This window comes from Gadus macrocephalus, chromosome 23, assembly GCF_031168955.1.
Source record: "Gadus macrocephalus chromosome 23, ASM3116895v1".
Lineage (NCBI taxonomy): Eukaryota > Metazoa > Chordata > Actinopteri > Gadiformes > Gadidae > Gadus > Gadus macrocephalus.
This window is the reverse complement of record NC_082404.1, coordinates 9,143,525-9,157,321: the sequence shown is the minus strand read 5'-3', so window position 1 is coordinate 9,157,321 and position 13,797 is coordinate 9,143,525. Positions and strand designations below refer to the sequence as shown.

Sequence of the window (13,797 nt, the reverse complement as noted above, 5' to 3'; positions counted from 1 at the left end):
CTGCACAGAGAGGGTAAAACGAGACTGCAGATCTTCTTTCACCTCCAGACAGACGTCCCTTTCTCTAGGGAGAGGCTAGCCATCGCTAATGCTATGCTACCATTCTCACAGGGCTACGCTGGGAGAGCTAGCATTCCCGCTACAACCGCCTACACTTGATTGGACAAGATTTACACTTGAAGAGTTTGAAAATACTCTTTTTAGTTGAAACTCGAAAGTCTTTTGCAAGAACACCCGCAGACTGGCGTGTGACATGTGATGTAAAGTGCTGCATGGGAAGTAGAGCATTGTCAATCGGTTCACAACACTTTACTTCACTTCACACCGGTTTTACCTTGGCCTTTTTAGACATGTCCTCCGTGCCCCAGCGTTGCCGTCGACACCCGTCTCCACGCCGACCACACACCTGTTGCCGCGAGGTAGTTCCAAAGACACTCTGCCGATGAATTATGCAAATCCCCCGGCTGCTGTCTAACCAACCTATCAGATTGCACGGGATAACGCCTCGCACGCCCGTTTCCCGCCAAAAAACCCTCAAAGCATTGCAGCGCTAGCGTAGCGGCTAGCAGAGATGAAGCACTCGCCGCTTAGCTCTGATCTAACGAACAGAATCACGCCTTGCCTCGCTAAGATTAAAATACACACACGCGTTAACACACACATTTGGGTACACACACAGATCAACACACATGGATGCAAGATAGACCAACACAGACGTATACACATGGACCATATCACAACTTGCATGTGCGCACACCCACCCACACCCACCCACACACACACACACACACACACACACACACAAAGTTACAGGAGAAACATAAGAATAAGTGAGTTGTTGTGTGTGTGTGTGTTTGTGTTGTGTTGTGTTTGTGTCCTGAACGCTTTAGTTTTAATTTAATGGTGTGACATCTGTCACCACAGCCATGACCTGCAGCCACTGGCAGACGTTGTTTGACACACACACACACACACACACACACACACACACACACACACACACACACACACACACACACACACACACACACACACACACACACACACACACACACACACACACACACAATACACACAGTACAGAAGTGCACAGACAGACAGTGATAGCACCATCTGGAGTATTAAGCCAGTGGTCAGAGCTCGGCTGTCATTAGGCTGATTGGACAGCTGATCCAGGAAGGGGCGGGGCTTGGTGACATCACAGAGAGCAGTGCAGCTGAGCGCAGAGTAAAAGCCACTTCTAATCTCATCCAATTCTCCTGTCATTCCATATTCTGAAACCCTGTCTCCAAATCAGCCCAGGACACAGACAGGCCTGCTGTTGTGTTGTTCTGATTCAGAATTGGCTCTTCGCAGTAAAATATTAGATTATATACGGCAGATATTTATTCTTACTTTCTTTTTATATCTCATTTTAATCCTTTTTTCAAAATGCGAATTACAGTCCTGTAACATTTCTCATTTTGGATTACAAGAGTACATCTGAACGTATTTGCTGTGTTTTATAACATTGTCTGAACTCCATTTAATAAACAGTGTAACTCGGTGAGCCAGGGTTTGCAGCGGTAGGTGCTTATAGGGAGAAGTATCTGGTGCCTCACGCACCGCAGCCTCCGTGGACGTAATCTTGATATAACGGTTGAACCGACGCCAACACAGATGGCAAGACTCATCTCCATCTCTGGAGTTGTGTCTGAGAGGGAAGAGCTTTTTCCTCAAACATTATTTATTTTTTAAATGTTTTCTAAACTGAGGAGACCTTTTACTGGGCTGGTTGAGGAGCCTGTGTGGTTCAAATAGAAAGTCATTTTTGTATTTTAACCACAGGTTTACTGTTAACTAATGTGTTCACTCGTGAGTTCTCTCTAGCAGGTCAAATCATTTTAAACTATTGACGTAACATTAACAGGTTCAACCCTAGCATTAAAAGCATTCATAAATATCACAACATAAATTATTTTATAAGATAACTACAAACAGTTAGAGTGTGTTTCTGCTGGTTGGCTCCTCTGATCAACAGAACCGTTCTCCATGGTCCCCACCCTGGAGGGCAGGAGGGTCTGTGAGCTGGCCATGTACATGTCAGAGCACCATTTGTGTCATCAGAACTAGATTGGACCCGTCATTCAACGTCTGTGTTGTTTTTGCATCGTCTATACTAATTATTGTCCAGGTTCCCTGAGAATGTAAACGAGAGTAAAGGTGACGAAATTCTAATGACATATGAAAAAGAGAAAGTCTGTGAAAGAGTGGGTGAGAGACAGATGGAGAAAGAAAGAGAGAGCGATAGGGAGAGCACGCCGACACGCATTCATTTAAAGTACACACCCACCCACACACACACTCTAACGTGTCATGACCTACAACATCACAGGCCAGACGCCGTCCCCATGCAGTCTCAGATCAGATAGTGAATGCTAGATGTGTGACATGAAGTACTGCACATGGAGAGACAGGTGGCGATGTAGAGTACACTATCTACGGATGATAACGCACACACACACACACACACACACACACACACACACACACACACACACACACACACACACACACACACACACACACACACACACACACACACACACACACACACACACACACACACACACACACACACACCTCTATTACACCAAGTAGCTGCTGCCACTCGGGCAAAAACCACTCAGTCACTAATCTCTGCACTGATCTGCAGAATCACACACACACACACACACACACACACACACACACACACACACACACACACACACACACACACACACACACACACACACACGCATTCACTAAGTAACACACACACATACGCTCACTAACACACGCACACATACACAAACTCAGTTACACACAAACATACACACACTAATACACACATGCACACACACACTGACAGTGATACCAGTGCACAAATGAGCACTGAAAACCACACACCTGATGAGAGCGATGATTTCAGTTAATCTGAGAAAAAGATCTTCCCAACTCTCCATGATATAAATATTTAAATTGATATTGTACGTACTGTGTTAAAAGTGGAAGTTATCAGAATTTGTTCTTAAGAAATTGTAAGAGCGTGGAAAGCAGAACACAGCACTGGTAATAGCGCAACATCCAGGGCTCACTCACCCAGGAGACGTTCTTGTTCTTGGGTGTCTTGGGCATGGCGACGGCCCCGGAGGCAGGGGGGGAGGCCCTGCTGGGCAGCGATCAGCCCCACACTCGCTGCCACGAGGCTGGGCAGGTGGGAGCAGGGTGGGGGTCTACACCCATGGAGCCTCCCTTCACCCTCCGACGAGACGACAACCACAAATCCCCCAAAACTGCAGACTACCTCAACATCAACGAAGTTGAGGACCAGAGAGGACCACGTAGACCCAAGCAGAGATCAGAGCAGGTCCAACTCCCGCTCACTGCAGAGTATCCCAGCAGAGATCTTCTATGTCAACCCCAGCTGGTCCAAGAGGAAATCCTCCTTCCATCTAGGACACTGATTATGTATTCACGCTGAGTATGAATATTCAACATCCCAGCAGGTCTGACCCCGCCCCTCCCTTCCACACAGAGCCAATCACAGGGCAGATCTCTGAGGCTTACGGAGAGGACGAATGAAGCGGTGAACTATATGAGAGGGCAGGCTTACTCGCTCTCACCTCCTCCTCCCACCTCCTCCTCAGAGCAGGTAAATCGAGGTTCGCTGTAAGCAGCCTCTCTCTCTTCGCTAGAACTTAAAATAGTGTTTTTTCTATAGGGCATGAAAACAATAATCTATGCAACCCTGACACTTTTAATTTACTCTCTTCAGAGTGCAGACTGATGTGTCTGCATCTCTCTCTCCTTCTCCCCCACTCATTACCTAGCACTTTCTCCCTTTCCTTCTCCCTCCCTAGTTCCCGCCCTACTCTCCGGGGAACATCGCTCTACCTGGGAGCAACCGGTTTCCACGACGACACTTGCCAGGCGACAGGCGACCTCCTAAGGCCAGGGGCAGCGCATTGAGAACTAGACTTTCTACGAACCCCACACGTGTGTCTTCACAACCAAAAGCAAAGCCTTTGTTACTGGTATTTGATGTTATTTTTAACTGAATTCTTGTCCCTGTTGTCGCTTCACTTGTGAAGCACTTTGCAACGCTGTTTCGCTCTAAATACATTTGGATTTGATTTGATTGAACTAAGATGAGCCTTGTTTGTAAATCATCCGAGCTGATGATTGATTATTGATTAAAGGATCGGCTGATATGGGCTGATGTCTCAGACCAGTACCAGAACCAGGACATCTCCACCACTGCTCTGTCCCCATACCAGTACTAGGAGCTCTCACGCCAACCCTTTCATATATTTTAATCTTCTTTATTTATCTGTCTCTCCCTCTCTCTCTCCCACTAACAGCCTATCTCGCTCGTCCTTTTCCAACGCCGGCTGGCTCTTTGGTTAAATCCTGTTGACCTAAAATGGCCCAGTCAGAAGAGATGACCCCTCCTCTAGATGGGGGAGGTGAGTGGTCCCTGGAACCTCGCCAGGGGATGGGAGGAATATCACCACAACACATGTCAAACCATGTAGCAAATACGCCCAGCAGAGACGCATGTTCGATTCCCCCCGGCGCTTCTATGCTGCAAGAAAGTCCCTCTCTACTTCAACAAACTTCCTGTATTGTCCAACCCCGACCTCCTCCTTAATGACCTGTCTCTGTACTGTCAAACACCTTCCTGCTCCTTAATGACCAGTCTCTCTACTGTCCAACCCCGACCTGCTCCTTAATGACCTGTCTCTGTACTGTCAAACACCTTCCTGCTCCTTAATGACCTGTCTCTCTACTGTCCAACCCCGACCTGCTCCTTAATGACCTGTCTCTGTACTGTCAAACACCTTCCTGCTCCTTAATGACCAGTCTCTGTACTGTCTAACCCCGACCTGATCCTTAATGACCTGTCTCTGTACTGTCAAACACCTTCCTGCTCCTTAATGACCTGTCTCTCTACTGTCCAACCCCGACCTGCTCCTTAATGACCTGTCTCTGTACTGTCAAACACCTTCCTGCTCCTTAATGACCAGTCTCTGTACTGTCTATCCCCGACCTGATCCTTAATGACCTGTCTCTGTACTGTCTATCCCCGACCTGATCCTTAATGACCTGTCTCTGTACTGTCTATCCCCGACCTGCTCGACAATTACCAGTAACTGAATAAATGTCTGAGCTAACCAGTTCAAAAATTATTTGCCATGTTTAATGGGATGTATGATATCTGATTCTAAACATGCGTTGCTCTGACGCAACGCCAGATAAATACCAGACGGGTCAACACTCCCAGTCTCCTCCAGTTTATACCAGAGCCCCGCTTCTCCTCGTTCTCCTAATTGGCCGACAGAACATCTGGTCCGGGTCTCTGGGAGGGGGTCGACGGTCTAGAGGCCCTGGGAGGCGGAGGTAAGGCTGCATAGGGGCCTGGGGCCAACCCAGGGGCCCCCAACCAGCTAACGATGCAAATGATGCTAACAATGCTAATTATGCTGATGCTGCAAACGATGTGGCTTTCCAAGCCTTCTGCAGACCCTCCCCCACTCCCCATCTCCTTCTTCTAGTTCTTTACCCTATTTAATCTTGTACTCTCTTAGTCTCGTCATTCTCTATTTATCCTTTTTCAATTCCCTCTCTCTCCTCTACCATTATATCCCTATTTCCATCTCTGCCTCTTTCATTTCATCTTATTTAATTATCTCTCTCTCTCAGATTAAGGAAAAAGGAGACGAAGGAGATTATAAAGCGAAGGGAAGGCAGAGATGATTACAAATTTTGAGAGAAAGAAAGGGAGAGAGACACAGAGATAAAGAGGGAGAAAGAGACAGATAGACAGACAGAGAGGGACAGAGAGAGTGTGAGAGAGAATGGAGAGACAGAGAGCTACAGAAACAGAGAGAGAGGCAGAGAGATAAAGAAAGAGACAGAAATACAGAAAGAGATAGTGAGAATCAGACAGAGAGAGAGAAAGAGAGAATCTGGCATGGAATTACAATGAGCATGGTTTCTAATACCAATCAAGAGGTTTTACTACTGACCTATTTACTTCAGCCTGCAGGTTGTGATACACATGCTGTAGTGTTTTTATATACTCTTTGAAATACAAGTACAAAGCAGTGTCATCATTTTATGCTACTGGACAAGCAATTATCATAAATACAGCATCGACAGTCGTAAAGCATTTGGGTGTGACTTAATTAGCACTGATCATTTAGGTTAGAATATTTTAAACTAGGCAACGTTGAGCTATGCCAGGCTATTATAACATGATTAGGCTATGTTCCATTAGGCTAGGTAATGTACAGCTAGGCTAGGCTATGCTACACAACCCAGGCCTCCACAGAGATCCATGCCCCTTTCCAGCTGCTGAGTGATATAACAGATTATATAAAAACTATAAAACCCCATCGAGAGCCGAGACATTCCTGGGGGCCTCCGCGGTTAATGAGCTGCTCTGTTTCCGGACTTTTCCGTACTCCCTGGAAAAGGGAAGGAACGCAGAGTCCAACGCCAAGGAAACTCTGCTCCAGACGTGACGCTCCCGGAGCGGGCTTCAATCCCAGAGCCTGGAAAACTGGGAATTCTAGGTAGGAGAGAGGTTTGCTCACTGCTACTACACAATGAGCTCATCGGCTCCTAGGGAACTCAAACCTTATGGAGCCCTCATGGACGCCCTTCACCTATTTCTTAAAATAACATTCTCCAAGCGATGGAGGGACTATCCAACTTACTTATCTTTGACAGTTGCTGCAGTAATGGCTAGTAGCTTCCCACACGATCGATGTGGTCGAGACTGGAAATATCTGCATAGCCATGTATAATCCTGAATGGTATTATAAATATTTTGGCTCACGAACGATGATGTCACAGCGAAACCTCATAACAACTAAACATATCATAAAATGCAATGTTGTACACCAGCGTAACCTCATGAGAGTATTTATTAATCTCCAGGCTCTGACCTCATACCATAAATCATTGTTGCTCTGAATTGGCCAACTCATCTGAGTTAGCTAAAGGGTGGAATCTGGTAGCTAGCTGGTGGCTTCTGCTAGCTAACTGGTGACAGGTGGATTCTGGTAGCTAACTGGTACAGGGTGACCAGGTATCACTGTTTTCTCCGTGACTATTGGCCTTTCCCCAGCTGGAGCTGTCCCAAAAAAGAATTAACAGGATTCTAATAATATAATAAGTGGTTAGTGAACCCAAAATAGTTGTATTTATTTTTTAAACACAGTATGACTTATAAGATCTTCAAAATAGTAATATATGCCCTTTTGTCAATGTTACTCAAATAGGGCTGTTATTCTACTGGAATCCTATGTTTTTGAACCTTCAACTCTGCTCTGAACCAAAGTTATTTTTGAGAGATACTTTCACATGGCACCAAGGGGTACCGGCAGCGAGGTTTGTGATTATGTGTGGAAATCCGTCTGGGCAGCAGTTGACGTTGGTGGCTTAGTCCGAGAGAGGGTTAAGGTAAAAGCATAACTCCATGGTGTGAGGCGCATTTTATGTACATCATCGCTCATTATGACTCTCATACATAACAAAACGGTCCTAGCTTTAAAAATGATCACCAAGTTGCCGTGTGTCGTAACCAACGAGATAACACATTCCCCATCCTTCCTAGAACTCTCCTCCCAAAATGTAATTTTTAAGATTTCCTAGTGATCAATTTGAGTACAACAAAATTATTTTGATATCGTTACAATATCGTTATAATATTTGGACCAATCAACGCTCCAAATGTAGAAAGAAATTCAACCAATCAGATCTCTCAAAAAAATGTAACAATCAGATCGCTCAAAATGAATACATTTGACTGCAATCTGATTGGAGAGAAAAAAAAAAAATCAGCGATCTGTTTGGTTGAAAAATATATTTTTTCTGTATCTATCGGATCTAATCATATCTCATCAAATCCCACCAGATCGTTAGAATAATTAATCGAATCGCATCAAATCGTTCCATATTCAAATGTATAATCCCTGAAACGTATCGTAGCGCAAGTAGCTAGATACGTATCGGATCGTTCTATAAAGGAGAGATGCACAACCCTAGTAATTAAGTAGAAGGTCAGACATATTTTCGCCGGGCCAGCAGCCTGGTTACTCAAGAATGCACTGTGGCATGGCCATGGCATGGTCTGCTTCGGGCATGGCCATGATGTCCGTAGTCGCCGTTAACCCAGCAGATTTGGTCTGGTCTGGCAGCGTTTAGTCCCGGATATATGTCCTTTTTTCATTTCAGAAATAATAACGTCAGCTATTTAGTTGATACATGGATTGCCAAACCTCAAAAGGTCTCAGTTTTTCAATCTGCTCACATTGAAACTGGTAGCTCGCTTGTTGATTTTAGTAGCTAACTTTTAGCTAATTGCTCGATAACCGGGGGATTCTGTTAGCTAACTCGTCGCTAGCTGGTGGGTTCTGTTTGTAAGCCCTCCTGGTTTCAATCATCCCAGTTACTGAGGTGATGGGATAGGACAGTATCCCTGTGGCAGCAACTTTGAGCTGTGCTGCGCTGCAACCAATTTCAGATGCTAAAGGGTTGTTGGCTAGTCTGTATATTAAAAACATATGGAGGCAGTGATGAGGACAAGAGTGCTGCATTGTGGGTAATCTGCCTGGCAAAACCACTGATTGGATGGTTCAATGGCTAATCACTTTCGGCTTCCCAAATATGAATGATGGTATTTGACACACTCAAGTAGTAGTTCAGTTGTATTGTATTGAATGATCCATTACTATTTATGTGATTTTAAAAGTTGTAAAAAAGAGGGCACGCAGCCGGTATCTGCTTGGTTGAGCCAGTTGTCATTAACATATATTCAAACTATGGTATTCTTTCATCCAGTGCTTGAGAACCAACCAGGAATTACAATCAATATTGAAGAAATGTTCTGGGAATGTTCGAAGACAACCAAAGCCTCCTATATTATATAATAAACCAGCCAATAGAACCACACTGTGTGTGTGTGTGTGTGTGTGTGTGTGTGTGTGTGTGTGTGTGTGTGTGTGTGTGTGTGTGTGTGTGTGTGTGTGTGTGTGTGTGTGTGTGTGTGTGTGTGTGTAGGTAAGTGCGTGTGTGCATGAGTCTGCGTGCGTGTGCTCGGAGAACGTTCTGTTCCAAAAGTGCAGTTCTGTCTGGGTTCCGACCGATGACATCATCATCCAGACAGGAAATGACCCGTATAAAAACATCATCAGCGCTCAGCTTTTTAAAATGTCATCTCTCTTTCCACCCTGGCTATCAAACACAGAAACAGACACACACACGCACGCACAAACATACAAACACACACCCCAGTGTTTGTAAATGGCTGTCCTCCATGGCCATCTTGTGGTGATAACCTGCAGTACAGAATTAGACTTGAAGGGAGAACATGAATTACCAACACAAAGCCATCAGTCAGCCGGACATCTCATCTCTCTTAGTGCACATTGAGGAGCACTCACACACACACACACACACACAACCTCACATGCACACACACACATACACACGTACACACACACACACACACACACACATCGTGGCTTGATAGTTCATCAATCTTTCTGCCATCCCAGGGCAAGCAGCGAATAAAATAATGATCAGACCTTCCTGGTTCACCATACCCAATCAAAACAGGGCGAAGCAATCAAAAGAATATTATGGGATATCACGATGTGTCTATTAGACATGTGCAATGTGCCTCTCTCTCTTTCGCTCCCACTCTCTGGGGCGTGCGAGCTGTGGTCCGACTTACGTTTGGAAGCTGAGCACTCCGACGATGGCCGAGTCCACAGCAAGGCATGAAGAGGAGCGGGGTGGTCGAGGAACGAGCTGCCACCGCCCACGCTCAGCCGTCCCTGTGATTGGCTGGCTGAGCACGCCGGCGAACCAAGAAGTCCAAACGCAACCACGAAGTCCAAACCCAATCAGGATGTTAAAACCCCCCAAAAAAAGTCCCCTAACCTCCACCCTACCCTCCAACCCCTCCCACGAGTCCAGCCACACCCCCAACCGGAACACCTTCAGGATCCTCAAGGCTCCCCGGGTCAGGTCCGGTCCAGCTCCATGACCGAGGGAACAGAGGCGATGGATAACTTGCCGCCGTTTCCCTCTTTCTATTCTGTCCTTCTGTGTGCACTATGCTAGCTGGGCTACCCGGGTGGGCTATGCTAGGTGGGCTACACTAGTTTACACTATGCTAGCTTGGCTATGCCAGTAGCGCTACATTAGCTGGACTAAACTAGGTGGGCTACGCTAGTTGCACTGTGGTAGCTTGGCTACGTCTGCAGTGCTATATTAGCTGGGCCAAACTAGGTTGGCATAGGTGGGCACATACATTCAAGTATAGTTGCACTATACTAGTTGGGCTATGCTAGCAATGCTACGCGAGGTGGGTTACGGTATTCGGGCTAACCTAGGTGGTCTATGTTAGTTGCACTACGCTAGCTTGGCTCCGCTGGTAGTGCGACGCTCGCTGGGCTACACTGGGAGAGCGATGGCAGTGCTTCGCTAGCTGGGCTACACAAGTTAGGCTACACTGGTGGGGCTAAACTCGGTGGGCTATGCTAGCTGGGATATGCTAATAGGGTTACGCTAATAGGGCTTTGCTGGCAGTGCTATCTGCCTAGCTTGGCAACACTAGGTGAATCCCAGTGGTACAACATAAGTCCTGAGGTTCCCTCAAAGGATTAATAAAGACTTATCGTCTTGGATCCCAGCTAGACTAGACTCGGGTCACAGTAAGTTCATCGCCTGGTCCGATAGGGAGCAGACAGAGGGGGTACAGGAGGAGGAGTTACAATGTCCTCGGGTGACTGCTGCTAAACCAGCCAACTCCTCCGATATCTGGTCTCGGACCTCCAGAATCTCCTCGTCCCTGCCTCTCTCTCTACATCCCTCCCTCTCTCTACAGCCCTCCGTCCCCTACCTGCTCCTCTTTATCCATTTTCCCTCCGTTGTGTCTGCCTCCGTCCGTCCTTCATCTCCTTTGTGTTCTCCCTGAGGTTACCTCCTGTCAAGACGGTTCCTTCACTTGCTGCTGTCTCACTCGCCCCCCTCGGCGGCCAGGGGAGAGAGAGACTCGCACTGAGGTGGTCTGTTGTGGGTAAATGTATGAGTGTGTGTGTGTATGAGAGAGAGAGAGGAAGAGTGACTCTGGTGGTGCAGTGTCTCTCCCTCTGCTGCAGAGGCTTTAACCAAACATCATAAAGGAGAACTGGACAAGTGTCAAGCGCACACACACACACACACACACACACACACACACACACACACACACACACACACACACACACACACACACACACACACACACACACACACACACACACACACACACACACACACTGCCATAAGTATAAACACACACACAGACACACCCCTCTCTCTCTCCAGACAAAAAACAGATGCAGAGCTGTCCTACACCCTGGCCTTTCCATACCAACCGGACCTACCTAGCAACCAAACCTGTAGCCCCTAGCAACCAGACCTCCCTAGCAACCAAACGTGTAGTTCATAGCAACAAGACCTCCCTAGCAACCACAACAGTAGAACTTAGCAAGCAGACCTCCCCAGCAACTACATTCGTAGTCAATATCAACCAGACCTCCCCAGCAACCAAACCTGTAGTCCATAGAAACCAGACATCCCTAGCAACCAAACCTGTAGTCCCTAGCAACAAGAGCATCCTTGGTGGAACAAAGTCCATCCAAACAGCTGCTACCTGCATGTTGTGACCATAATTAATAACAATATTAACAAATATTGACACTAAGATCACAATAAATACCAGAGTTCCAGTTTGGGATCCATTCAAGTGTAATACCAACAAGATATTAGCAGTATGAAGGCATTTCTTAGAAGCCTTCCTTTTTACTCTCTGATACCAGAGAGGTATTGGTTACGTGTTTCCTCTCACAGCATATATCTGCCACTGTGGATGCAAAGCTGGAAGGAAAGTGCACATCCGTCAAATGGAGGAGGAGAATAGGTGTCAGCCTAATGTCACCGCTATGTTGCTGTGGTGATTTAAGAGTTCTGGCGGGAGACGGTTACCTGTGCTGCCTGACATCCACCACCTGTTGGCCCTCCACACGGCTTCCTGGAAGAGGAACCAATCATCTGTCAGCTGCACCCTGGCCACGCCCCCTTACTAACCAATTGACCAAACCCCCAGTCTCTGATTTGACGGTGGACCAGACTATGGTGGCGCTGTGGAGTCCGAAGTTCAGAGCAGAGCAGGATTATAATTCAGTGTATGACTCTTCACTTTAGCACCTCATACTGCCATCTAGTGTACCAGGGGTGAGGTGCACATGGATCACTTAATTTATTGTCAATCACATAAAGCCTGGATTCAAATTCACAAAGAGTTAGGAAAGGTCAACGTGGTTAATGGTTGCGTCGGTAACATTAAAAGAGTTTTGGTTGCCAGATAAGATAATCTGTTACATTAAAAGGGTTTGGGTTGCCAGATCAGATTATCAGTTACTGTATACGGTTGGGTTGCCAGATCAGATAATAATCAAGGAAATGAGTCTTGTACGTCACTGCTTCCTCCATCAAACAGAGGACTGAAAATCGGTAGAATCAGGAAAAGTCAAAAGTCTGTAATAAGTGAGTGCCAGGAAAAGAGAGAGAGATGAAGAGGGAGAGAGCAACATCACCCCCCCCCACACACACACACACACACACACACACACACACACACACACACACACACACACACACACACACACACACACACACACACACACACACACACACACACACACACACACACACACACACACACACACACAGACAGAGAGATGAAGAGACATTTTTTGCAGTTATACAGGTTTCACTTTTTTGTATTGACATTGTTTCAAATACAATGTCATCTTTACTCTTTACTTTAAGTTATCTTTACGTAACTATATATATTAATATATACATACAATATAAATTAATTTGACATAATCTTATTTATATAGGTTTTTGAAATTATTGCAATGTTACACAGCTCTGTTTACACATTTCTTTGTTCTATAATATCTTTAATTCTAGAAACTGAGAGAGATGTGACTGTGCTTTGAAAGAGAGAGAGAGAGAGAGAGAGAGAGATGTGGGTGTGATAGATGATAGAGAAAGAACAAGAGAGAGATGGAGAGAGAGAGAGAGAGAGAGATGGAGAGAGAGAGAGAGAGAGAGAGAGAGAGAGAGAGAGAGAGAGAGAGAGAGAGAGAGAGAGAGAGAGAGAGAGAGAGAGAGAGAGAGAGAGAGAGAGAGAGAGAGAGAGAGAGAGAGAGAGAGAAGGATGTGGGTGTTATGAGAGAGCAGTAGAGAGACAGAGAAAATGAGAGATGGACAGAGAATGATGTGGGTGTTTAGAGAGAGAGAGCAGTAGAGAGAGCAGGAGGAAAGACAACCTTTGACCAGGAGGTAAAGCATGACATCATCATGTTGAGAGAGTTATGTAAATGATAGCTGAGTTCCTTCACATCAGACATACCAGACTATTTGTAAAGCATGTTTAATGTTATCGTTCATGTCCATGGTGACCACTCTTATATTTATTATATAAACCATAACAGGAATGACAAGAATAATATATGCAAATATATATCTTCTAGTTATATGTTGATTTAATATTGTCGACTTGCAGTAAATTCAGATGTCATTACGGAGTAGGGATAGTGTACCAAGCACCTTCCTGCTGTCCAACACCCTTATCACTATAACCAACTAGTGTCTTATAGCTATCTGCCATAGCGGCCCGCAAAAAAACAATATGGTGTCATA

General features: G+C 45.8%; 1 protein-coding gene across 3 annotated transcripts in view; it reads right to left on the bottom strand.

Moving 5' to 3' along the window:
• cacnb2a (calcium channel, voltage-dependent, beta 2a) overlaps positions 1–9,955 on the bottom strand; it is a 63,204-nt gene extending 53,249 nt beyond the window's left edge. Inside the window, exon 1 of one of the 3 annotated variants that reach the window (XM_060045575.1) lies at positions 9,770–9,955. In XM_060045575.1, the coding sequence (XP_059901558.1) occupies positions 9,770–9,817 (48 nt within the window). In that variant the 5' untranslated portion in view covers positions 9,818–9,955. Of the gene's footprint in view, positions 1–334; positions 791–3,123; positions 3,874–9,769 lie in introns of those variants that run through there. The other 2 variants (XM_060045576.1, XM_060045578.1) reach the window with 2 other exon arrangements.
• Between the last annotated feature and the right edge of the window lie 3,842 nt (positions 9,956–13,797).